At 38.8% G+C, this 26,585-nt stretch overlaps 1 protein-coding gene across 1 annotated transcript; it reads right to left on the bottom strand.

Moving 5' to 3' along the window:
- Nucleotides 1-1,345: 1,345 nt before the first annotated feature.
- On the bottom strand, nt 1,346-26,452 carry PNISR (PNN interacting serine and arginine rich protein). Its single transcript, XM_005518226.3, has 12 exons — nt 26,358-26,452; nt 14,371-14,489; nt 12,967-13,152; nt 10,958-11,181; nt 9,098-9,284; nt 8,643-8,833; nt 7,874-8,011; nt 6,754-6,853; nt 5,991-6,044; nt 4,536-4,706; nt 1,932-3,033; nt 1,346-1,691 (listed from the first exon to the last, which is right to left on the bottom strand). Exons 2-12 carry the CDS (start codon nt 14,456-14,458, stop codon nt 1,661-1,663), a joined length of 2,472 nt encoding a protein of 823 aa, XP_005518283.1. The 5' UTR covers nt 14,459-14,489; nt 26,358-26,452; the 3' UTR covers nt 1,346-1,660.
- Between the last annotated feature and the right edge of the window lie 133 nt (nt 26,453-26,585).

The following is a 26,585-nucleotide window of genomic DNA, read 5'->3' as shown; positions in this document are numbered from 1 at the left end:
CTAGCTCATCTGAACTGTTATGCTACCTACTTTCCAAAAATTCCTCACTCTTAACCCAGAGCCAAGAGTGTAGTGAGATTGGATCGATACATTGTTATTTATATTCCTACCACTGCAAGTAAAAGTTGTGTGTTATAAATTATGCTTTATTTTTCTAATAAGTATGACTGCTTACTCTATGTGAAAGATATAATTGAGGGGGCTGTTATAATTTATAACTGATTATTTATCTGTAACAGTGTTTTGATAAACATGCATGTATTCACTGGCAATTCATTTGCTTATTAAAAACATAGTTAAAATGTATTTCTCTGCACTGAAGCAGTTTATTTCTGCATCTTATTTATGAAAATAATTACAGTGGAAAAAAGCTGCATAGCTGAATTCTGATTTAGTTAAATGGATTAATCTGTTCATGAAGGCATGCTTTGCAAGTTGCCTGTACTAGTATAATTTTTTTTTCTTAGAAGATACAGCAAATCAAAGAGAATTTACTTTGATGTTAAGCCTTGTACCTTTTTTACAACTGGTGTCATACCAGACCTTTTAGGCACAGATCTCTCCCTGAATTTATGTTCTTCTGTAACAGTCACTGGCCTAGAGTTGGGTATTGTTGGTTTGGTTTTTTACTTACATTATTTTACACTCTTATTTCTAACAGCAATAGTCAATTTCCCTTAAGTAGGTAATCAGTGACTTCATTCACTTTATGGTAATATCAAAATCATAAATTTAGCAGCACTGCTAATACATCAGTGTATCAGCTTTACATGAGTCACAATTCTTGTGACACTAAGAACCAGCTTTAATATTGACTATGAATATTTAATGCATGTGCCAAAATGTAAAGTTAACCTATTGTCAGTTTTCCAATGTGTACTGAGTGACATTTATAAACATACTCCATAAAAACATCTAAAATTCTGAGATGTGTGTAATATCCCTGTAATATCTCTCTGAAAACTGGGTGAGGAATAAAGTTCCAGAGTTTAACACTGCCACGTGAGATCTGTTAATCGCACATATTCCTAATGGGGTTCAGTCTGTTTAAGTATAGCTTGTAATACAGTGACCCATATTTTACACACACAGCATATAGTACCAGCTAGACCAAAAAAAAAAGGGTTATTAAAAAACCTATTACACATATCTAAAGAAAAATAAAATGTCTTTTCTCTGTTCTTCCACACCCCCAATGAAGTTATCTCATCATGTCCATGGATTACAAGTGTTTCAGGTTAAATCTTTTTCAAGTACTTTAAAAATTTGTTATACCAAAAAAGCTGCCTTTTTCTTTTTTTTTTAAGTACTTTCTACCATTTACCACAAAATTCAGGTGCAAGAATTTTAAACAAAAAATGAACTAAAGAGCTTTATTGACATCACAGTACATTCAATAGTAATTTTAAGAACATTACAGCTGAAAGAGAATGGCCTGTTTTATAGTCTTAATAAGCACTACCGTTCTTGAAAAAATGTAATACAAAGAAATCCTATTAGGTATTTAATTCTGAGCAGCATTTGGAAAAAATACACCTATTTACAGATAAAAAAAGGATTCTGGTTTCACCTACATAGCCACAATGTGCCTCTATAATGAGACAAGCCTTTTATAACTCATGGAATTTTTAAACGTCATAGCACTGATGCCATAAATTCCTCAGCGTTTACGATGAAGAGGACTTGTTGATCTGAAAAATAAAGGAAAAGGGGGAAAAAGTTAATTGGAAAAAATAAAAGACCCCCAAACCCACACACACTTTAGGCTTAGTAATTAATAGTTTTAAAAGATTCTCCAATGTTACTTTTGCCTAAGACAAAAAGTTTAATAAATACCATATTTTATTAAAAAAGTTCATATGCCGTACACATGAAGACGAATATAAAAAAACTTTTTAAAAGTCAGACAAAATACTTAAAAAGTATACTACCTTGATCGTGACTTAGACTTGTGTTTGCGGCTTGCCTTCTTACCAGACCTTTGAGATTTCTCCATGGAGCATGACCGAATATGCTTCGATTTCTTAGCCTTCTTTTCTTTACTACTTCCTGGTGATTCAGAACTACTCCTTGCACTAGATTCAGAGCCTGATCGTTTTTTGCTATCTTTGGTAGTAATTTTTTTGCTTTCTTGTCTGGAATCCTGTCTTATTATTTTCACACATATTGATTCACTGCGAGAGAAAGTTCTTTCACTGTCTCTTTTTCTCTTTAATCTACTGTCATCATGATTGCCAGCCTTACTTTCTTTTTCCTCTTTTTTGGGCTTATCTTTTCTTTTTTCCTGATCTCTCTCCCTTTCTCTGTTCTTTTTTTTGTCTTTATCTACACCTCCACCCTGCTCCTTCTTCCTTTCTTGATCTTTACCCTCACTTTTATGTTTGTGCCTATTTCCAGTAGGGCTTCTACGCTGGTCTTCGGCTTTACGTCTGTCCCTGCTTCTGCTGCGGCTCGCACGGTTGGCTCGCCGGTCTCTCGAGCGGCTGCCGCTTCTACGTCTATCCCAGCTTCTCTCTCTCGAAGGACTCCGATTTCTCCGCCTCTCCCCTCTTTCAGCACTGTGATTTCTACTAGATCTTCTCCTTTCCCTTATTTTCTCCCTGCTCCTACTCCTCTCTCTCCTGTTTCTGTGGGAGTAACTCCTGCTTCTGCTGCGCCTAACTTTATGTGACGGTGTCCTACTGCGACTGTGTCTCTTCTTCCTTTTGGGAGAGGAAGACCGTGAAGTGCTGCGACTACTACCTGAGCTAGTGCTAAACGATGAACTGGATACTGTGCTGCTACTGCTGCTGCTCCTGCTATTGCTGCTGCTGCTACCACTGCTAGAACTTCTTGACCCATTCCTTCCTGTCCTCTCTTTACCCTCTTTCTTGAGTTCTACATCAGGTACAATTGCATTTGGAGATCTCTTCTTTTCATGAACCATGTCTGCTTCAATTTCTTTCATCTCCTGTGATGCTAAGTTACTATTTTGTTCTTTGTTGATAAATTCATTCATCTCTTTTGAAACTTTTTCATTTTGTAGCTTTTCTTCTGAAAAAAGAAGCACACATAAAAAAAGAATCAATTAATTTAGAGCAATATGTCAGTAATTTTCACGCCATTACACTGACAAAACAAATTTTCCAAGCACCTCTCATAATACTTATAATTAAAACACTGCCACCACACTAACTACTTAACAAACCACACTCTTTTTTGCTGTATTCTTATAATTCTAGGAAAGTTATCCTCTTGATTTAGAAAAAGTATAGAGCCCAGTCATTTAAGAAGTCTTTATGTTATTTCATACTTTAGTGCTTTAAGATTCTCAAACAAATATCCTGGGACACCAGAACTCCTAAACTGATCTACACACAAGACTTTTTCCTTTTGCAACCTTTCTGCACACATGATTCTATCTTTCTCCTTCCTACAAGGCTCCTCATCAGTACAGTAGGAAATACTGATGCTTCCTGCCTTTATTTGAGCCCAAATCGTCTGGGTTTAAGGATTACTTTCTGGTCTGAAGAAGTTGTATTTCTCACATACTGAGACCCTCAGAGCGTTTCAGAGGTTTCCAAAATAAAATTATTTTTATTCAACCTTTGCATCACTGCCAACTTTATTTCCCCATTTTAAATTGTATCCAGAAAAAAATAACTGAGATACATTTTTTGCCTAAAAATGGCCTTTTGATGTGGGCAATCATTTCCTGAATTAATTAAGGGAATAAAACTGCATCCAGAAACCTAGAGTGGTCCAAATGGCAGCTAATGGTCAAATTTAACCCAGAAAACCATTCCAGCTGGTCCCCAAGTTATTAAGCAATAAGGCAGAAGATAGTGTATGTTAGAAGATGCTGTACTGTCCATTACAAATGCCTTTCCAAAACACTGCAGGAGCATTCTTCAGTATTTTGGATGTATGGAATCAACTTCTTTACACTCTAGTTTTGTATTTCTGCAAACAGTCCCATGGAGATGTCTCCACACTGACATCTGGCTTCCTGCACTAGGCAGGCAGAGGTCACAGGCCACCACTCAGTCACTCTCCATATGGCTATCCTGTTATGCATACATCTTCAAACACTCAAAGAGAGACAGGAATATTAGGAAAACCAGAAGTTTAGCTAGCCCAGACTTTTATTAATGGCTCCATATGTCTTATTTTCAGGCCTTTAAATAAAAAGTTAAAAGGAGGAAACCATCAATTTTAAGTTCTATCGTAATAGCACTTTTTCCTCCAGCCTGTGAACTTGGTTCATGACTTCTTAGCATTGCATCCATCTCTAGACAGCTCCTCAGCACCGGGAGGTGACCATGCTACCATTTTGGCCTACATTACTTGTACAAAAGACAAAGTGTACCTTGTATGGAGAAGCAGAAGTAAATCACAGGGTTTTGGTTTTTTTAAAAATGTGTATTAAAAATACATTATTTATAAATTTAGTTTCACATTTTTTTGCTTAAAACATTTCTTTGCCGTCAATTTACATACAGTAAGTAGTGAACTCCATGTATAGTGGCACAGTAAGAAGACATTGTATGATTTACCTTCTAGCTGTTTTTCTAGCAGTAGTTGCTGTTCTCTCTCTTTTCTCCAAAACGCTTCCTGTTTTTGCCTTATCCTGTGTCGCAATTCCTCATCATCAGTATCAGATGATTCAGAGCCTCTGTCACTCCGCTCATCTTCACTGTCTCCTGATCCATAACCACCCAGTCCACCTGCGTGCATAAAGTCCAGTCTATCACGAGGAAAGATTAAGCTTTGTTCTTAATACTTCTGTGAGGCAAAGAGGAGAGTAACATTGCCCTTCCTTCACTTCCTTGTCTCTGAAGAAGTCACTTTATTCTGGTAAGTGCCAGTGTTGTTTGCCAGTGTGTTCAAGGCCCCCGTGTCTGCAATGATGGTCACTGTCTGCTTCTACTCCTTCTGGAACAGCTTTTCTATTTTCAGCAAGCAACCACTGTGACCATGGTACTTTTTTCCAGTGTATGGAAAGGCCAAAAAAGCTCCCTGTGGAGACTGTAACAGTGCCTGCCTCTTTATCAGCAACGGGACAGAAAATGCCTGGGATCTTTCCCAGAAGACATCTCTGAAATGACTTCAGCTGCCTCCGTAGTCCAAGGCTACAGAAATCCTGAATGCCATATCAATTTTTCCATATGATTTAGAAAACACTGCACTTTGACATGTATGGAGATGGAATAGAAACAGACTTTCTTCTCCCCAAGAGATATTTGGAACTAGTGGACTGATAAGGATAAAGTCAATTTAAACATCAGACATGGATTTCTTTCAGTCTGAGGTCCTTAGGATATTTACTGAGTTAGTTTTGAAACACAAATACTTGTGATGGTAACATTCAATCTAATTCATCAATATTCCATGTAATGAACACATAACTGATCACTGACATTGCTGTAGTACATTTTAGATGATAAACGTCATGTTGGGAGAAATCTCTTGCAGTTGTGTCTCAAGCTGGAATTTCAAATCTCTCTTTCCTGTGTTGTTTCTGGCAGTATATGATATGGAAACCTTTGTGTTTACGTAGCTTTTCAATAAGATAATAATTACAAAGACTATGATATTTTTATTTATAGACTTTCACATTACTCTTCTATCAACTTTCCCCTCTGGTTTCCATGGATCAAAACAGAAGAAAAGTATGAAATAGTATTCCTTTCTGTGAAGGCTGCAGTATGCTTCTATAACTATCATACTTTTAAAAGTAAATCTAAAATTTTTACGTCTTTTCAAAATTAGGGCAAGATTCTCATACACTAAATCACATTGCCTAGTCCTTTACTCCAGCAATTATCCCACTTATATATCAGTAGGATCACCTGTGGAACAAACAAAGGTGCTGATAATGATAAAGTTATCAGAAAGTGACCCATACTCCCCGGCAATTCAAATCTAATTTCGAAATGCAATTTCTAGAAATGCAAGGCAAAAGTGAAACTCCCCCTTTAAGCCCTCTCAAAAATAAGGAACATACTTACCGAGTCCAGTGAGGGAAGCCAGTGCACTGGACTGTGCCAGCTGTTTTGCAGGAGCTTTGTATCACATCAACAACAGGAACAACATGTTAACACAAATAGCCACGATTTCATAGTCATGAGTCTATGGTATTGTTAAATCTACTACTATTGCTGTTCTTTGGAGGGAGAGAAGAAACATTAAAAACGCATCATCCATTTAAAACCACTTCTAGATTTTCTGACCATGAAGATTTAGAATTTAACTGCAAAATTAACAGCGAACAGAAAAAACCCAAATATATACTCATAAATCAATTTCCAAGTTACAGCATCTGCACGTAATTTTCAACTTCAGTAGTTACAGACTTAGATTAACTCTGTTACATTAAAATAATCTGTTCTGTAAGTACAATACATGTTAATAGCGAAAGCAAATTAATTACTAATTGAGGACTCAAAGTTCATCTCTTTTCACTTCTGAACAGCTTTGAGATAAAGATGACAGTAGTAAGGAACAGCTACAACTCAAGAGCCATTGACACACAGGTACCATTTTAACTGAAATGGATTGTATGAAAAAAATGGAATAACTCAAGTAACTCACAATACACTGCACAGGACGACAGTACATGATTACTGGATTTGAACTCTACCCAAGTTGGATGCATTATACTGGAATTGTTCTTGAGGGAGAACTATGGAGGTTAAATGTTCTAAAGACATGCAAATACAGAATTTTCGCAGAAGAAACTAAAAAGAAAAAAACCTCCAAAATCCGGCATACCTTTAGTTGCTTTACGGTGAACATCTTTGGCCACATAATAGATTTCTTCATTTGTGACATCTAAGAGAATCTCTGTCAGCAGCATTTTTGTTAGCATCATCTGGAAAAAATATTGCATATACAATTAAAGGCCAAAACATCTTGAATAAATGCTGCATTCAAATTATATCCATACAGCTTCTCTTCTTTTGATGACTATGAAAGTGGCCTCCTGTATATTTTATTTAATGACTTCTTTCAAGAGACATGACCAAAAAACCAAAAAAAGATTGAAGCTCTTTAAATGTGACCTGATTTCACAACTTTAAAGTTTCCATTTTAACTGTAAACTGTGTTTGCAAGTATTGCACACAGCTATCCAAGGCACTGATCTTAATGTCTAAGATGATGTAACAAATGAATATGTAAATCAGAAATGTACTTAGACTGATTCCAATTATTCTTTCAAAAAATAAAAAGCACTTCTCTGACTGGTATGCTGCCTGTAAAGATCATCAGAGGTTACTTACATAGCATTTTATTATCACGTATTTTCTACAAAAATTGAAATGGTAGCTAGTTCTCAAAGTCGTTTACGTCTGGCCACATGCTCTACAAAAATATATTCATCAAACCTAGGAGAATGCAGGGCCTTGATTAACAAGGATTCAGTTGTACAATTTATATTTAACTGTGATTTTGAAGTATGAAGGTTGTGCAGACACAGTGAGACTTGCTGATCTAGGATTTAGGGCTGTAGCACTTCCTTGCAAGAATACATTTCTTAAATTCACAGGAGCTGAGGTTCAAGTACAGATTTGGAATGGATGCGTTTAATCACTAAAAGTTTTCAGAAATTTGGTATTTGAAGCAAAACCATAGAATTAATAAGGATCAATGCAAAGATTACAGTCATTACATTATTTCACTATTGTGCTAAATATGAGTTATATAACCAATATCCTTGTTTCTATGAAAAAGCATTATGAAGAGACATGCAAATATAACCCTGCTTTACTGTACAATGCATACTGTACCGCTGTTGACAGTACCAGGCATACAAAAAGTGATTTACTTTGATATGCCAGAAAAATATGAGCAATTAAACAGAAAAACTTAGTGAGAACTACATTATTAATACCATTTGATACTCCTTTTCTTCTTCTGTCATTTCTGGTTCACTTTGCTCCTCTTGAGGAGCTGGGGATGGACTCCTGCTGATTTTCCCAACACTTACAGCTTCTGTGTTTTCAGCATCTTCATCTTCCTCATCACTGTCCTACAAGAACAGCATTACACACTTGAGGAAAAACTTAAATATCAAGCTCCTTAGTTTCCGTTTGTAATAGTCAATTTCATTTACTTTGTACTGGAAACTGTATTACAGTTTCCATAAAACCATCTATTTTCTCCCTTCCTAAAAAATATGCAGGCACCTGTACCCACACAAGCTAAGAAAATACTTAGTTGTCAGATTCCTGCCAGACACTTTGGACTTTGGACTACAAACAAGAAAATTGCTAAAATGAAGGCAATGCAAGGTTTCCTAAATTGGCCTAGTTTAGAAAATACAGGTATATGAATTTTTTAAGCTGCTGTTTTGGAATTCTGACTTTCAAAAGCTCTGTACGTTCCAAAAGGGGGAAAAAAAAAAAAAAAAGTTCAATTTCAGCCTTGTTTCTTCACTACTACAGATCAAATTACATACTTCTACCTCTTCGCCATTAAAAACTTCAAAAGTTACTTCAAAAGTAAAATATCAAGTAATTATCAAGAGAGCAGCAGCTTAACCTTACTTTAAATAATCAATGAGGTAACCAGGAACGCAGAGTCTCTCCCTTGAAGAGACTAAAAAGTTGGTACCTTTCAGGAAATACAAACCTGAGCAAAAAACAAACCCTTCTACTTACAAATTTACTTCTCTGAGGTAACCGTGGGCCATCCCCTTCTTCAGCCTCCTCACTTTCCTTTTTCTCTTTTTTAGACATCTGTGAACGTTGCTGCTCCATTCTCTCTTTTTCCAATTTTTTCTGTTTTTCTCTTTCCATCTTTTCCAGGCCCTCACGAATCCAGGCAGGCAGAGTTCTACGCTTCACAGCATCTACATAAGCAAGGTTTACAATTTTGCAAGATGAAAAAACCTTCCCCCCCAAAAAAGGAATAAAAATATCCCCCAAAATAAAGTAAACTCTCCACCCCCATCAAAACAAGTCCCACATCTGATTGTGGGGAAAAAAACATTTATAATGGCTTTTTCCATCCCTGCTCTTTTACTTTCTATTAAAAAGAAAAAGGTCTTTGAATTTTGCAATTCTTATAAAACACAGCTTTTACATTTTTTCATTAAGGAGTGGTTAACATGTACCAATCTGGGGAGGCTCCTGCTTCACAGGCATCGCAATAGGTGAACGCTGTCGATCTCTGAACGAGGGTCTTTCCCTTCGATTTTGAGTAGGTGCAGGAGGTGCTGGAGGACCTGGTGGCCCTGGTGGTCCTGGCTGCCAATAAGGTGGGTGAAATCCACCTTGAGGTGGACCAAAAGCAGCCCCATGCTGAAAGAGTAATGCAGTTTATTTTTCTTCACATGGTAACACTAAATGCAGCACGTGAGCAAGTCGGTCTACAAAAATCCATGCAAGTAGGAATCCATGATTTCTATGCTACTGAGATCTCTCAATCTCTTTTACCGTGGTCCCCAAGAAACAAGTTTCCTTTAAATATTTAATGACTAAACTTAGACTTGAACAGGGATACTTAACAAACCTGAAAGGGCTTCAACCAATCTTTCATATTGTGCTGAACACTAAGCTCTATAACCACCATCTAGCTCCATCAGTTCCGTGCCAGCTTAGCATCAGAGCATGCAGTTAAATAAAGAGTGTACAAAACTAAGATTCAAAAGTCTAGCCATGTTAGCAGTCTTGACTACAATATGAGAACAAAAATTTAAAGTTCAGCCTTTTATTACATAAGAATTTTGCACTGTGCACTTTCCAGTAATCCTTCATAGATCTTATTAATATGACTGATGAAATTATTAGATGCCTAAATATGCAATTTTAGTACAGATCCTGGCTTCTGGGCAATCTGTATACAATCCAAAAGTCTTGAGGCGTATATGAGGAGTTTTTTATTTTAATATTTACTGCCCAGAAATGCCTAATGACACTATTTAAGAAGACAGTGTTTAGGAAAAAGGGTATAGTATGAAATATTCTACTGAGTATTTAAGTTACTAGCACTAAAGAACTCTCCACTACAATTTCAGGTTAAGCACACCTCTTTCATTCACCGCAAAACAAGTTTTCTATGGTATTTAGAGAAGCTAATTTTAAGAGTTTGTCCCATGACAATAAACAAAAATCATAACAAACTCATGTATTGGAAAATTTTTGTCCCTATTTAACAATACTTCTGAACAAGAGAACTATAAGAGGAAAAATAATCTAGGAGATAAAAAATAGCCTAGAAGATAACAAACAAAATTTCTGCCCATCATCCATAGTATTTGTTTATGAACAGGAGGTAGGTTTTTACACAGTTAGTTTGTCATTCATATCAGGAGTTTTGAAAGAAAAATACTGAAAATAGAGGGAAGATACAAAACTTCTTTGTGTTTAAAGATCTATGCAATGCACCCTGTTATTATTAGTGATAAAGCCACCTACATGTTTATTATACTATACATGTTATATGCCAGAATGAAGAAAAAAAGTGGATATGGAATTTTTTTTTTTTTAGAAATACCATTGTTTATTCAAAGAATCACAGTAGATAGATATGGAAAAGATCAATGGATCATCCAGTCTATCTCCCTGCAAATACAGGACTGTTTCCTGTGGTACATTATCTAGAGTATTTAAGCATATCTTTCTGAACTTTATTTTTTTTTCCTTCTCTTTTGTTTAGTTTTTTTTTTTTAAATACAAAGCTACATAATGTTAATTTATATACTGGAACACAGTGATTCATTTTAATATTGCAGAAAACAGGCATTTTTCATTACTACGGTAGAAAAATAAAACCCTTTTGCCTCTGAACAGAACTGAGAACTCTAAAGTCTCTTCTGTCAAGTGTTTGGTTAAAATGTGTCTTAGCAGATAACAGACTCTGTAGATGTTTGTAGAACTGAAGAATGAAAGTCGCCGCTAGATGATATTAGAGGAACACATCCATGGAAGGGACTCTGCGCGTCTACAATATTAAAGCAACAAATATGTTTCACCTGATAGTCAAACTGGTTCACTGGCCCCATTGCAAAGTTATCGGGAGGTCCCCCAAAGTTGTGATTGTTCTGGTTAAATATATGCCTGTTGTCAGGAGTAAATTCCCCACTGTCCTGACTGTTGCTGTCTTCAGATGGAGGAACAATTTCCATTTGACCTGGGGTTGGAGTCATCCACTGCTGATCTGGAGGTGGGTGAGGGGGCTGGTGAGGCATTCCCCATTCTGTTTAGGAATTAGAATACAATTTGATACCAAGTTAGTATAATTTATATGAGTCACCAATCACTCAGTGTTCTTGTATTTATCACAAGATTCCTCAAAGCACCACAGATGATAAAGCAATGAAGAATAATCAATCTGCAGACTGTATTATACTGTCTCAATAATTCCTTCAAATAAATAAATACAAATAGCTATAGCTGAACTGAAACATGCAGTAGGGGGACAGAACTGGACAGACATCCTAAAAATTTGTTTTTACAAATTTCTAGTGATAGTGAACTCACCACAAGACTTACAGATTGCTTAAACTGTTGAAAAACTGCTCCTACTTCTCATCAATTTTGAAAGCTAAAAAGGAGCTATTTTACTCTTTTGCATAATAGACTTGAAATGCCTACTATGGAAAGAAAATGGTTTGGTAAGCAGCACAACCACTGAAACCTGTGCTCCAATGTCTTGAGTCCGGATAGTGGATGACTCCTTGGATTGCCCAATATCTAGCAGAGGTCCTAGGATAACCTATAGTCATAAGCCCTCAAACATATGTTACAATTGGCTAACAGTGTGAAAAGGCTCTAAGGAATGAATTAATAGCTTGTGTGACCATAATTTTTTGACTGACTCCTCAAAAAGATAAATTTTATGTGCACTATACAGATTCTTATAGACCGTGACAGAGCTGCCTTATAACTCTCTCCAGTAAAAGAATTAGTATCTAGCCTCTCAGGTTAATTCCTACATTCTATCCAGTCCTTTAATACATTTCTTTAATTTTTACTGTCCTTCCCCTCTGCATCATAAGTGAATCCATTACTGTAGCAACTAAAAAGTGCTATCATAGCTTTTCTATTTCTGTGAAAATTTCTATTTACTGTACAGAAATACAGCTAGAATACACTCTGCCACATAGAAAAATTAAAAATTCTTACATGTGCCTACAATAACTTGTAGCCTAGTGCAGTTGGGTGAAACCTGATAGCTACCTCCCTTTTACTACATATATATATAAGAACTACCAATAACATATTAAGCTTACTTTTATTAAATGCTGCATTTCAATAAATTTGGATAGTGAAAGAGAAAACTGGGAGTGTTATTCTTTCAACCATTAACAGAATCAAGCACAAAGTGCAGTTTTCCCCAAAACAACTGAAGACGTGCACATATGCTTACTGTCTTGTTCATATACTTCAAATTGCACTGCAGTATAGTGTCATAATCCAGCTTTCAGAAAACAATTTCAGAAAAATTCTTAGCAGAAAATAACCCATTTCTATCCCATTGTTATTAGCAGTGGTATCTTGTGAAGTTTTAAAAAGAAAACTAATTTTTGGAAAAAAAACAAGTTTTGAAGAAGTTAAAAATTACTGTAAATAATCAATACTAACAGAGGCATCCAATCAACTTTAACTTACAGTAACTGAAAAATTCTGACAATCAGATACCCAAGTTAAAAAGAGTAAATCCTAAGCATATGAAACACAATAAAAACATGCTTTTCACACAGAATTTTGCTGATCTCCCTTTTTAAAGATTTTAAGACACCTAAAGCCAGAATCACTTATACTGTGAACTCATTCTACATGTCAGGATCATGCCAGAAGCAGGTATTACACTACAGGAGAGGCAAAAGTACCTCTTTAAGTAGGAGCTGTGATTAATAAATCAAGTGGTAGTTCTGCGTTTTGAAGCCTAAGGGGCAGGGCATGTTCACACCAAAAAATGTCTGGTAAGAATAAAATGAAGAAACATGAAAAAAAGGAATGAACAGGAAGGGAAACAAACCTGGCTGCCACATTCTGTTGAAATTGGGATCCCCCTGAAAATTATTATGGTTGTTTGGACCAGACTCTATTCCTGAAATATCCTGTCCGTTTGGCATCATTCCTTGTTGTTCCACTACATTCTGTTGCCCTGAGGCTTCTCGCTGAGCAATCCATGCTTGAGCTAATGCAGCCCAGTCAATCTGGCCTAAAATAAACAGAGGAAGTTAAAAAGGTTAGAACTCACACATCTGAAGTTTAACACTTTCTCAATTACGTGTCTTATTGCTCAAGATAAATGGGCAACATTTACCTTCAGCAAGCACTGTGAGCACCATTTAAACTTATTCACAGTGTACAGTCAAAGAAACAAATCAAATGTCAGTGTACAGACTTGCTGAAGTACAGTTTCTCTGCATATGTTCAAAATGTTGTAAAACAGATTATTTTACATTCACATTAGGACTGAATGGGTGGTAGTAATGCACTTTTTTCATAGGTGAGCTAATTCTGACATCAGAAATTAATATACATATCCTTAAATTATAAATTCATTAAGATTTCAGAGTAAAAAAGATACATAGTTAGAAAATTATTTTTCAATGTACACTCTTCATATAACCCTTGCCATATATTATGTTACAGTTCTCGCTCCAATTTTTTTTCTTTACTGCCATTCCTACCAGTAAACAAATAAATTGCACTCTCAGATAAGAACACTAGTAAGTCTTCTGCTTATTATCAAGTCAGGAAAACTCTCCAGTGAATTTAACGGAAATTAAAGTGAGAGTAAACCCTGTGTGCCTGATCACTTTGCATTAAATACATACCTGCACTTTCATCCATTTCTCTATTTCTCTTGATATTTTGAATTGTTTCCACCTCATTTCAATTTAAGGTATATTATGTTCTACTGTTTAAAGCATTTGGTGGTTTTGGTGGGGAAAAATAATTCCAAACAAGAGATCATGATTATCACTGCTGTAACCTAAATCAAGACCCGTATTAGTTTTCCAGTGAGGTTTTTCCCTTTATATATAATCTGCATTAATACTTCTGCCACACAGGTACTGAATAAAAAAGCAAATTCTCCCAAACAAAGGATTTAGCTTGGCTGAAGAACTGACAGCTATACAGATCTGGTAAATGAGGTCTAAATGTTGATCTGTATGACTGATAAAATGTTGGTAATTTGTGTATGATAACTCATACCTTTTGCCTGTATTTGCATATTATATATTAACTATGTGAAAATATTTGGAACTAATATATGTTTTCTGTTTTCTAGTTCAGAAAAGCATCACAAACGTATTATCTTAAGAGCAGCTACAAAGGCAACTATGAGTCATGCTCTGTTACGAAGATTCAAAAATTTAAATGACAACACATTAAAAGAACTAATCCACAAAGCTTTCTATATACTTACTTGGATCTTGCTGGTGCTGAAATGACTGCATCCACTGCTGTTGGTTCAAAGGCCATTGCTGCCAAGGTTGTCCACCTTGATCCCACATCTTTTAAGTCTTTATATAGTCTATATTTCAACTAAAAATAATAGTTGTATGTTTAAATAGATGCCCATGAAATATCACATAACTGAAACTTACATAACTGCAGATACAGTTAAGCCTTGCAAAGCAAGCTGAAGCAATGCTGGCTTAATATTTTAAGCTGGAGGAAAAGGTTCATCCTTTAGAGTAATATCTGAAATATTACTGAAAGATTTCAGGTGTCTAGTACGCTTTCTCTGTACTAAGAAAATAACTACCAAATGATGTTCAAGGAGAGATATGACAAGTTTGTATGACAAGATCTCATCCGGCAATAAATGCAATTTAAAGCAAGTAAAAATATAAAAGGCACAATTGGTATCTTTGCCTGCTTCTTAAGGAAAAGATGTGTATTTCTCTAAACAAGTGTCATGCAAGGCTGTTAAGCAAGACAAAAGTCACCAAATGGTAAAACACATTGTTAATGATTGCACAGGACAACTGCACAGGTACAAGACAGTGCCCACATGCATGTTATATATTGTACAGGCTCATTTTAATGTCCAAATAATATATACCTTCAAATCTGAGAAAGAAAAATAAATATGACCACACAATTACCACTGTCCCTTAAAACCACGAGAAACAATTTTTGCCGTGCCGTATATATCCTCACTGAGCAAGCAGCAGCCCTAGGTCCAGATGGCAGGCAGCAGAGCTCCACAGCCTGCTTAGAGTGAAGCTCCAGGGCCAGCTCTGTGTGAATCTGACGAGGCACAGCAGTCCAGGCAGGTGTGCTGCAATGGCACACCAGTTCTTTCCAGTCTTTTGTACCTCCGGCACACACCTAACCTGCTACGTGTGGAAGACCTGAGAGCAGTCACCTGCATTGCTCCCAACAGTTTCTCCGAAGACAAAGACTAGGCACAGTTCTGGGAACACTTCACTCCAGAAGCTGTTCCCAAAAACCAGTATGGATAGAAATGCACTGAGTGTGACTCCCTCTGTCCTACCCAATCTGTTAGAACTTCTCAACAGGCTTTCCACTCAATGAATATATCCTCATGGAATTGAACATACAATCCCTGAGTTCGCGCTATTAAAACATCAAGCATGTAGGTTGTTTCAAGCAATCCAAACTCAAAAGAGAGAAAAATTCATCCCCTGAGGTCACAGGAGCAGCATACGGGACCCAGTCGTGGCTCACAGCCAAGAGCAATACAAAATAGATGAATAGAACCTCTCTGCTTCAGAGCAAACCAGTTCAAAGCAGCCAGTGCCACTTGGGTGGCCAGCCAGGAGCAACCCCAGTGGCTCTGAGGGAGCGGGACACACACACCCCACAGACAGAGCCTGCTCTGGGCACAAGGACAAAGCAACTGGACTGGAACCTGCTCGCAAAGGCATCTTGTGCTCGCCTGCTCACACAAGGAACTGCATGACTGCTTTGAAGAGAGCATCACTCTACAGAAGTGCACCAGCACTCAACACCAGGGGTACCAGCCCATGCAGAGATGAATGCAAGCTTGTATGCTGCATATTTCTGTCAAATTAAATCTTTTATCTGTAGAACTGTAGATCACCTTTGAGACCACTTATTGCCAACACTGTACAAAAAATTACATGTGTGGCTCTGAAACATTCACTTGCAAATGCCTTTTAGAGGGGCCTTAAACAAGACCAGATCAACTCTAGCAACAGGGGGAGTATTGGAAAAAACCTACCTAATACTTTATTATTTTCACTATCTTTCCTTGCCAAACTAAGTATGGAGGCTTTTTCCCATTTCATGAATATTTTTATGCTATTCAAACCGTTAATAAGTGAAGACATCACCCTTTCTTTTGTCTCTTCCCATTTTTATCTGTACCTAGGAAATTAACTTATTTCACCAGTTGAGTGTACAGGTGGCTACTAACACACTTAATGCAACACTTTAGCTGACTTAAACTAGCTCTCCAGGAATTCATAGACACATATTTCATACACTAGGCATGACGCAGTAACTGCAAATAATATTTTCACCCTATAGTAAGAAAAGGTAAGTAAATGTTTCTTCCTTCCCTCAGTTCATCTTTCCATCCAGAATAAAAATTCTTTCAAATGTCAAAAGAAACTTGTTTACATCTTAAAAGTTATAAGAATTGGGGTTCAAGACTACTGCACAGCCTCATGGTGTCGCTTCCTTTGTTTCTAGCTGTTAAATCCTACTAGCAATAATAAGCATCAATTTCACAAATTCTGGTAGTACTTTTTTACCTCAATACATAGTATGTTGCAACAAGTTTACGGAATTACACTAAAACTTAGCAAAATATTTAAATTTTTTCAGTAATGATTTAGAAGACAGCTTTGCATATAACTGAATGCAAAAAAAAATTCTACACAGTTAAATACCAATTTCTCTTCATGAAGTGTAACAATATTAAGACCACTTCTACAAATGGAACTAAATTGGAACCTCCTACACACAGCTTTCACGTGATAGGATTAGATGAGATTTATTTTTACTGGACTGGCTCTGTCTCTGTCCTAAAATCTTCAGTATACCAGATTTTTTAAACATGTTCCAGCTAACACAATTATATATCTATTTCTCAATTGAAATGGACACTTAATATCCCACTCATTTTTTGTTTCTTACTCTCAGGTCTTGATCCTCAGTATGGACAAAGTGAAGCACTTGTTTAGATCATTAACAAGGTCTAAGGCAACAAATGCCTCCCCATCTCAGTAAAACCTGCCCTCCCAAGACAATAAGTGCCTTATTATTTTACAAGATATTCTAATAAATCTTGTGGGAAAGATATATTCCCTTGCAGCCTGTAGCAACTGGCATGTGAAATGCCCAAGGTGACCAAGGGATAAAGTAGACAGGCAGTGACCTCAGGCAGCAGCAGCATTCATTCACCTCCTGGCTGCCCTGCCAGCACATTATTATGCCCTAGGACAGCGAAGGCAAATCCACACTCCTAAAGTGAAGGAAGTGGTGCTGAAGGACCCCACCGTGTCCCCTTTAGAGAACAGCACTGCCCCAGGCCACCCCGCACTCTCTGGGTGCTTCCAAGCCTGTCTCAGGTGTCAGCATGGACCTGGAAGCCCACAGGCAGTTAGGACCTGTCCAGTCTAGTTTGGAAGGTCAGAGGCTTTCACTCAGCACCACCTGGCTGCAGGACCAGAATAAAAAGCACAGTTGGGTTTTAGCTGTTAGCATACATAGTTGCTCATCCACTGCTCTGCAACATAATATAGCCCAGTCTTCAACTTGCCCTAGAGAGATTCTTTCACCTTACTACTGCCACTCTGGGGAATGAAATCAGGAGGGTAAGTACAAAGCAATAGGTCAAGGCATGGAGCTGGTTTATATTTTGATGCACAGCATTATGACAAGACAGCAACAACAGTGTAAAACCCTGAAGAACTTCAACATTTGATTAATTCAATTTATGCCACTCAGAGCAAACTAATTTAAAATCACTGCTATTTGAAACAGCTAATTTTAGTTTGTGAACAGTATCTGAAAGCTTTTAATTCTGTATTTAATTTGTACTTCTATGGTTTTCTTGAAGAAATGCTGAGTTTCATAGGTTGGCAAGTATAAAATATGCTGGCTTTCAAGTACTCATATTTATTACCAAATTCAGTGTAAAAACATACTTTACTAATCAGAAATATGTACCAAATACTTAAGCAATGACATCACTCTTTTTTATGCAACATGCAGAAGCTCTTTTTCAAATATGATGTGAAAACTGTCCAAAACTGATTTTTATTTCAACTCATCTCCCTTACTGAGCAATGTTTGTTTTACAGAAACAGGAACTGAATATGGAAGGAATAAAATTCACACTTTAAAATGTTTATTGAAGTAATCTTTACATATACAGGCTAAAAGAAGGTCACACGTATTCAAAATTTTTAATATTGAAGACCAGATGTGTGGCTCAGAGCCATTGAACAGAAGAGATTAGTTCTAGGGCCTCTCTCTATATTGTGACCTGCAAGAGCAGGACATAATTTTCTGGGAAACAGAGTTCCCTGCTTTTTAGTTCTCCACTTATTTTCCTGCATTTTCTCCAAGTTTTCACCAACTGGTACAATGTAAACCAGAAAAAGGTACTTGATACAATTTTTTTTTTTCATCTACTACAGGGAGGCTACAGGCATTTAAAGATGGTTCATTGCCTTCAAAAACTGTTTTGCCAAGTACTGCAGTATCTATTAGTTTCATCTGCTTTTAAGTTTCAGAGGCAAAAACCCCACTGAAACTTTTAGCTCTTCATTTGCAGTTGCCATCTTCTAAAAGATAACTAAAATAAGCATTTATGCTACTTGATGTTACTCTTTTTTACATAAGGGCATTAAAGGCTTGAAACAACTGGAATCTCTTGTACTAATGTATGTGACAAGAAACAACCTGAGACACAAGTAGTACTTAATAATGGAGAGAAGAGACTCAAAGTCCTCTCTCACTAACTAAAATCTGCACTGACAAAACTAACTTAGGATGCTGCCACACAAACAATAAACAAGTTTTTATTTCTTAAAAGTTCTGAAATCAGCACCACCTGAAATAAAGAGGCTTCACACCTAATATAACTGACAGCTCTATTTCCAACCAGCGATCTAAGGCCAAGTACACAGCAGAGCATCCAAATCACAGTGAAACAAGCTTTATTTTCTACTGAAGCTGGAGGGGAGGGAGATGAATACTGGCTAAAATTCACTCAGTTCAAACGTTACTTTAGACACTTAGTAACAGAGGGGGGTGCCTCAAGTCGTTAAGATGTACTGGTTCTGACATCACTAGTACATACAGGAGGTTTGAAAAGCAACAGGTGCAAAGAAAGGATCCGTTTTATAGGCACCTACTTCCAAAGGAAAATGCAGATACTACCCCTCCTTTACAATGATGGGTTAAGGTTCTTTTACTTAGCTGTTCTGTCCCTCAATTCAATTGGACATAGCCTTTTTTTCTTTCCTCTCTCTCTAGCACACACAAAGAAACAAAAGAACATTTATTGGTGCTTCAAGAGCTGTTCCCTAATGTCTGATCACAGAACAGGAACCTGAATCTATTAAAAATCTGTTTACCAATGAAGAAACAGAAGCCAATTCAGGATTCTTTTTGTTTTATACAGAAGCACAATCACATGAGCAAAACACCCCATCAACTCACATTTCATTTCAGTTACACGTATTTAACAGATTATGGAAAGTGCACATGATATTTCAAAATCCTGCTGGAGCTCTTAAGAGCAAACATGTTCTGAAATACGTTCTTTCACACATTGGGTTTTTTTCCTTTTAAATTAAATTTCTATTCAAAGGTTGGACCAGAATCTACTGAAGTTTTATTAAAGCAAATTACTGGTATGAAAATGTGCCAGCCTTGATAGGGCTGCTGGTGAGGGCTCCCCTGCTCATGATAAAAGCTGAGACAGCAACATAGATAAGACTTACCTTGATCACCATCAACCTCTGAGAGCCAACAGCACTCAGAAACATTTAAATGTGGTGTCAAATTCTCTGCTATTGTATTTAAACTAACTTTGGGTAAACACAAAGAACATCTTTTTAAAGGCACCTTTCCTCTCCTCTCTTTGATTGTAATGTGCATCTCAACTACCAATTACACCTCAATGTTAACCTGTTCTTTTAGGTAAAAAAGGCATCTCCTTCAACCTATTTGTTAGCATAATAAGGTATTTTCCAACACAGTTGTACAAGGTGTCCAGGCACACCACACACTGAAAGGCACACATTTAGAAGATACTTACCTGTAAACAGTCTTAAGTGATAATCTGCAAGCTCACCTTTAACTCTGGGAGACTCCCCCAAGCACTTCCCACAAAACACAGCTATCTTGAAGCAAATTACGTATTTCCACACCAACAGGAATACACCCTGTCCAGAAGAGCATGGTTTCCTGAGAATTCACCAATGGCATAGTGCTTAGTGAAGGCCCTTGATATCAAAGATGGGGCCATCTTTTAGACAAGGCTACCAACAGAGCCTGAGCACTAACAGGCTCACTCAGGTTCCTTGGACACCCTACCTCAGTAGTTTCATACTGTAAACTACCAGTTGAACAGCACTTGTGCAGAGCTAACTGTGCTCTGACCTCTCAACACAGGAGAAGAGCAGTCTTAGGGAGCAAGGCTCAGTCCTGGGAATGTCAAAAGACAAAGTTTGCTTGTCATCCTGGGGATACTATCTTCCTTAAATGCCTTATGACATTTGCTGCAGCAGAACTGAAAAGTATCAAGAAATCTCCCACGGGAAGATAAGCAAGATCTGTTCCCAAACAGAATTTAATACAGCTAATGGATAAACTGAATTGCTCCAACTTATGCAGCTAGCCCAACACAAGAAGCACAGGGACCTAGGAAGTTAGCTCAGCTCCAGAAAAGCATCAGGAAGATAACTAACCATACCAAGCTGTCCTGATGAGTGCATCTTGCACACACTTTCTTGCTCCTTCTAAGTAACTCCCATCACTCTGACAATCTACTTCTTCCCAATATGAATGTTACACACCATCCTGACTATGCAGAACACCTTACAGCTCAACAGCTTCTGCACCAGATACAGAGATTCTGAATGGTTTGCCAGGAAATTCATGAAAGTGATATTTCTTAGAAATGAGAAAAAAGTAATCTTCAGAATATGAAATCAAGTATTTGTTAGAAGCTAGATTATCCCAGCTCCAAGAAATCAAGAGACAGCCTAAGAGCCAAGCCTAGACTAGAAGGAGAGTGGCACTCACCTCCTGCTGTGTGATGAGCAGAAGAGATCAAGGTTAGGAACTCCTGCATCAGACATCAGTATCATTGAACCTGATCTTCAGGGCACAATCTGTTGGTGTCATTTATTCAACCCTGTAGACAGACTAACAATTCTGGAGCCCACAGCCAATAATCAAGAGCCTTCTGATGCTGAGGGTATGATGTTGCATCACCTTTCTGATCCTGCTACTCATCATTCCTGAAGAGCAGGTCAATATATGACACAAGAAGGCCTGACAAGTTATACCTGCAAACTGAACTCTTAACACACAGCTGCAGGAGTTTTTCTGGTGACTAAAGATCTTGTCTTGCAGGCATTCCAAACAGTCATTGCATTTAGCAAAGAAATATCCATCATAGCAAAGAAATATCATCATCAACAACCAAAAAAAAGCTAGACAGATGTTCCACATCCTCTAAGATAACCTGACAGTGCAGCCATGATTTTTTGACTATATTTAGGGCTATACAGTGGAAGGGAAAGACCCCAAGAGGTAGGAGTCCTTGTTTGTAACAAACTGCAATTACTGGTTTTGAAACAAATTATTATTAAACAGTCAGTGTCATTAGATAGGTAATCTTTTGGTACGAGTTTAAGACAATACAAGCAAAAAAGACAGATTAGTCTCTGAGGCTCTCTGAAGAACCCGGGCTACAGAAATCATCTACATCACATCTTGAGAAGGATCTCAAAAGCATCTCATACTCTGTGGGAAGGGTTTCTTTATCTCATATAGATTTAGGCTCTGAAGGTGAACCTAAAGGAAAATGGAGATGTTTCAGGAGCAGAGCTCTTTGAAATCAATAGCCTAATTTCTTGATATTTCATGTGGGTGCCTCATTCTAATGTAAGGGTTTTACTTTTCATTCAAGATAGCTGGTATTGACTCGGTGAAGTTTTAGCACAGTGACTGAAAGCTTATGATGAGTTTCCATCATGAATTTTGTGCAACTGTTCAGTTGCAAGCAAGACAAATCTACTTCTACATTCAGCAGACCAGAATCAAAGCAGTTAGTAGAAAGACAGGAATAAGGCCAATACCTCCAAGAGTTCAAGCTGAACAAGTGTTGCTGGAGAGCCATTTCCCTCCTCCCCTTCCTCTCACTATGCTACTGCTTCAACAGGGCTATGGTAGCAAAGACATCACTAATGAGGTTGAAAGGAATAGTGGATAAATACTCTAGGGATACAACACATAGCTCACATAGTTCTCCCAAGGAATTAGAAAGAGCAGCTCATCCATGGTATTATCAACACCCAACCAAGCTGGAATCCAAAGTCAGTAATGGACACATATTGTACAAACTCCAAAGACATCTATTTCAAAGCACTCCAGACTGGAAGGAAATGTAAACTGAGCACTTCTTCCATGACTGTGTCACTGGAACAAAAAATACTTTTCTGTAAGAATTTGTATATAAGAGGTGCAACTGAAGGGAATTGCAAATGAAAAATAGTTCTGCATACCCAAAGGAGACCCCTAGCAAGATGAAAAGTTTAATGCAGAAAGGGTATGACAAGAATTATCACTGGCTGGTGGTCTTAGTATAGGAGACACAGGTAAGTCAGAACCCTTCTGCAGTTAAAGAGATGTGGGAGTCTGGAAAAGTGCCGTATCCTATGCACCCACATAGGAACGAGCCCTGCAAGATACTACAGAGTGGCCGCAGACACATTCACTCTGAGTCAGAATGAAAGTATACCATCACTCAGACAAAAACATACCAGCTTCAATTTTACATGGTAGAATTCATTTTTACTACTATATTATACTCAGCTGTTGATCATAATATCAAATATTTATGGCGTGATTTAAGTCTGCAATAAATCAGAAAGTTAAAGTAACTGTCTTCCCTGCTGTTTCACTCATTACACTTTCACTTGGCCGAAGACTTTAATACATCATGTAGGGCACCACCCTAACTTGTTCCTGGTATTTAATGACCAGATACTATGCATCATTTCTCCTCTTGAGGGCCAGAAGCTATACCTATTTGCCTGTTGGCATCCGTTTAGCATGGTATCAAGTCAAAAAACATGTGAAATCTTCCAGCTCACTTACAGTTGTGCATCACTAAAAGTTGCTCCACTGCATTTTTTAACATCAGAACTGTTCCTTCTCAGACTGAAGAATAGAGGCTTTTCAAATGTGTAACCAAGATTCAAAACACAGAACCAGAAAAAGAACTAATGAAAGTATCTAGTATCTTGCTCAGTATCCATGAAGTTTTCCAGAACCTGGTTCACACATCAGTACATCTGACTAATATTTACAACGCTAACAAAATGAAGCAGCACGAAAAAAGTTTAAAAAACAAAACAAAACAAAATACCAACTAAAAGAAAAAAACTGTGAAAAGCTTCTTCAGGGAGTCATCCTCCAAGGTCTGTAATTTCAAATGTAAATCCACATATCCACTGACCTGAACACAACTGTTAAAAAAGAACAAAAGGACTAGATATTGGCATCCAGGTACCATTTACTTATTTTTTGTATTTCTAAGACATGAAGACAAACATGTGATTTGATTATTATAAAGTACCAAAACCACTGCTAGAACATTTACTACCACAGAAAAATTATCATAACTTGGGCAGTTTAAGTCAAAACTCTACTGGGTTTGGGGTGGGGAAAATTTTTTTTTTTCATGTACCATTCCACTGAAAGTCCTGATGCAGGATTTTCAATTAGCCCTGTAACACAGCATTATTTCTTTTCTCAAGTGAATGGTCCATCTACAACTTCCTCTGCAATGAACATGCTCTGCACAAAAATAAATACTACCACTAACTCCTCAGTAGTCATGAGCAGATATTACAATTAATGATAAATACAGTTATCACTTAATAAGGGATCAGCTAGTGATGAAAGAACACTTTGGTAACACCTAGCCAAAATATTATTTGTCACTAAAAGCAGAACAGGAACATACCTCAGTCATGAAAAGAAGTGAGACCGGACACTCCTGCTCCCATTGTATATTTGCATAATCCTGCACCTAACTAAAAATCAAACATGGTTATGACTGCCCTCTACCACTATAGTTTATAAAGTGAGTTAACCACTAACAAATTGTGGAACTGTGTTAAATTTGTGGACTTTTAAGCTCTACAACACCTCTGAGCCCAAAGTATAGAAAGCATTCTTATCAGATCAGGAGTTTGTATGTCATATGGAACAAAGACAGTACAGGAAGTCTTGTCATGGCATAATAGCAGAGATGACACAAGGTTTGCTGCTGCACCAAACAAATTAAAAACCAGGAGCTTGTCTGTCAGCAATCCTAGCAACTTGTCCCCGGACACAGCTGAGACTTTCAGTTCCCCTCTATTCTACAGTCAGGGGAGCTGGAGCATCTGTCACCTCCATAGGAGCCGTCTTTAGTGCAGCTGGACTCCAAAAAGAGGTTTCTTACTCCTACCAACAGTACACGTGTTCGGCTGGGCTGCATCGGTATTTGTAATCCTGTCTTTGGAAAATGATGTTAGAATACTGTCTGCTGGTAGACATGCTTTATGCTTTGAAGACCACCATTCCCCCTCTCTGAAAGGTGGCTGCCTCTGCATTAAAACAAAGCCTTTAGGGCAACCCTTGTTTCCTATATCCCACATTTTCCAATAGATTATTTGCTTGGAAACATTTACAAGTGTAACTATAAGAGAAGAAATGAACAATCAAGGTGACTGAATACTCTGCATAATCACTTGTTACAGAAACTTCATTAATTTTGTCTGGGGTAGCACATCACAGAATTATCCAATGGTTTGAGTTGGAAGGAACCTTGGAAAACCATCTAGTTCAACATCTTGCATGAAATGATGTTGCTGAAAGTTCTGTCCAAACTGATCTTGGACAGCTCCAATCGTGCAACAACTTATATGGGAAGCCTGTTCCACTATTTCTGCACCCTTATCATAAAAAAATTCCTCTTTATGTTCAGCCTAAATCCATATTTCAGTTTAAAACTGTTGTCCCTCATCCAGAGCTCTGGTAACAAGTCTTTCACCATTTTTTTCATGTAATAAAGTACCTCTCATACCATTTAGGTACTGAAAACACCTAATACCGCTAAATACCGCAATAAGGTCTCCCTGGAGCCTTCTCTTTTGCAGGCTGAACAATCGCAGCTCTCTTTGCCTGTCTTCACATTAGAGTAGTTCCAGCCCTCAGACCACTTTTGCGTCTCCAACCTTAACTGTAAAGCCTAGCACGTTCCATTAAAATTCACTTCAACAACTTTGTGGGATTGCCTAATGAAGTACGGAGAACCTGCAGGGATAAGTGCTGAAAGCAAGAAGGCTTTCAAACCCATCATCTGAGGATCCATTTAAAAACACCCTGCGTTTGCCAAGCTACTGGTCCAGGTATCTTACAAATGCTGCTGTGTGAATTTCAGTTCTCTGGAGCCCTCCAGTGGAACGAACTCACAGGAGCGGCCACGAAACCCATGAAACAGCACAAATATCCCACAAATGCACTTCATCCGCAGGAGCCAGGCTGCTGACACAGCCAACTACCAAATCCCAGTGCACATGTTGCTTCCCTAACTGGGTTACCGGCTAAACCAAGTAGACGCTCTGCCCCGCGGATCCACGGGCGCCGCTTCCCCGACAGCCGGCGGCTCCCCGGCACGCCCGGGCCGGCCGCGCGCTCCCAGCATCCCAGGATGGCCGGCCCCGCCAGGTCGCGCGCTCGGCACCGGCCTCTCCCGGCCCCGCCAGGGCAGCGGCAGCGGCGCGGGGAGGCCCCGGGACATGCGCAGTGCCGGCCCCGGGCCCCTCCCCGCCGGGGACCCCCGCCGGGGGGGGCGGCGCAGGGCAGGGGGGGCCCGGGGGTCCCCGCCGGCCCCCCCCGCGCCCCCGCCGCGCCTGCGCGGCGCACCGCCTCCCCCCCCCACCCCCGGACGGGCGGCGGGGGAGGGCGAGCGACTCTCGGCTCGTCCCTTCTCGTCCTGGCCGCCGGTTTCCGCTGGCGGCGCCGCCGGTTCCTCACGCCCGGCGAGCAGCTGCTGCCGCCGCCACCGCGGCGCGCGGCGCCCTCCCGGTTCGGCTCGGAGCGAAGGGGAAGACCGGGTCAGCGACACCCGCCGGCCCCCCGGGAGCGCTGACGAGCGGAGCCCTCCCCGCTACTTACGCGCTCCCCCGCCTCCCGCCGCCGCCGGTGCCGCCGCTCCGCGGCCGCGCTGCTGCCGCTATCACTCCTCGTCTTCACGGACAAGACAATATGGCGCCCGCTGGCGCTCACCCGGAAGTGAAAGGCGTCACGGTGCTGACCCTCGCCTGGCCCACACGGGCTCCTGCTGCCGCCATCTTTGCTGAGGGCGGCCGGGCGGCGCTTCCCGTTTCCCTTGTCCCGGCCGGC

This window comes from Pseudopodoces humilis, chromosome 3 (assembly GCF_049639895.1).
Source record: "Pseudopodoces humilis isolate 2021_Gansu_Grassland_sample_001 chromosome 3, ASM4963989v1, whole genome shotgun sequence".
Classification (NCBI taxonomy): Eukaryota; Metazoa; Chordata; class Aves; order Passeriformes; family Paridae; genus Pseudopodoces; species Pseudopodoces humilis.
This window is presented reverse-complemented; position numbering and strand designations above follow the sequence as displayed.

What these genes read in the sequence shown, in the direction of transcription:
- PNISR (XM_005518226.3), bottom strand. Translation starts at nt 14,458, where the DNA reads ATGTGGGATCAAGGTGGACAACCTTGGCAGCAATGGCCTTTGAACCAA. An exon ending in TCAGCACCAGCAAGATCCAA is followed by an intron (nt 13,153 to 14,370) that starts GTAAGTATATAG and finishes TGTTTATTTTAG; the next exon opens with GCCAGATTGACTGGGCTGCA. An exon ending in CAACAGAATGTGGCAGCCAG is followed by an intron (nt 11,182 to 12,966) that starts GTTTGTTTCCCT and finishes ATTCCTAAACAG; the next exon opens with AATGGGGAATGCCTCACCAG.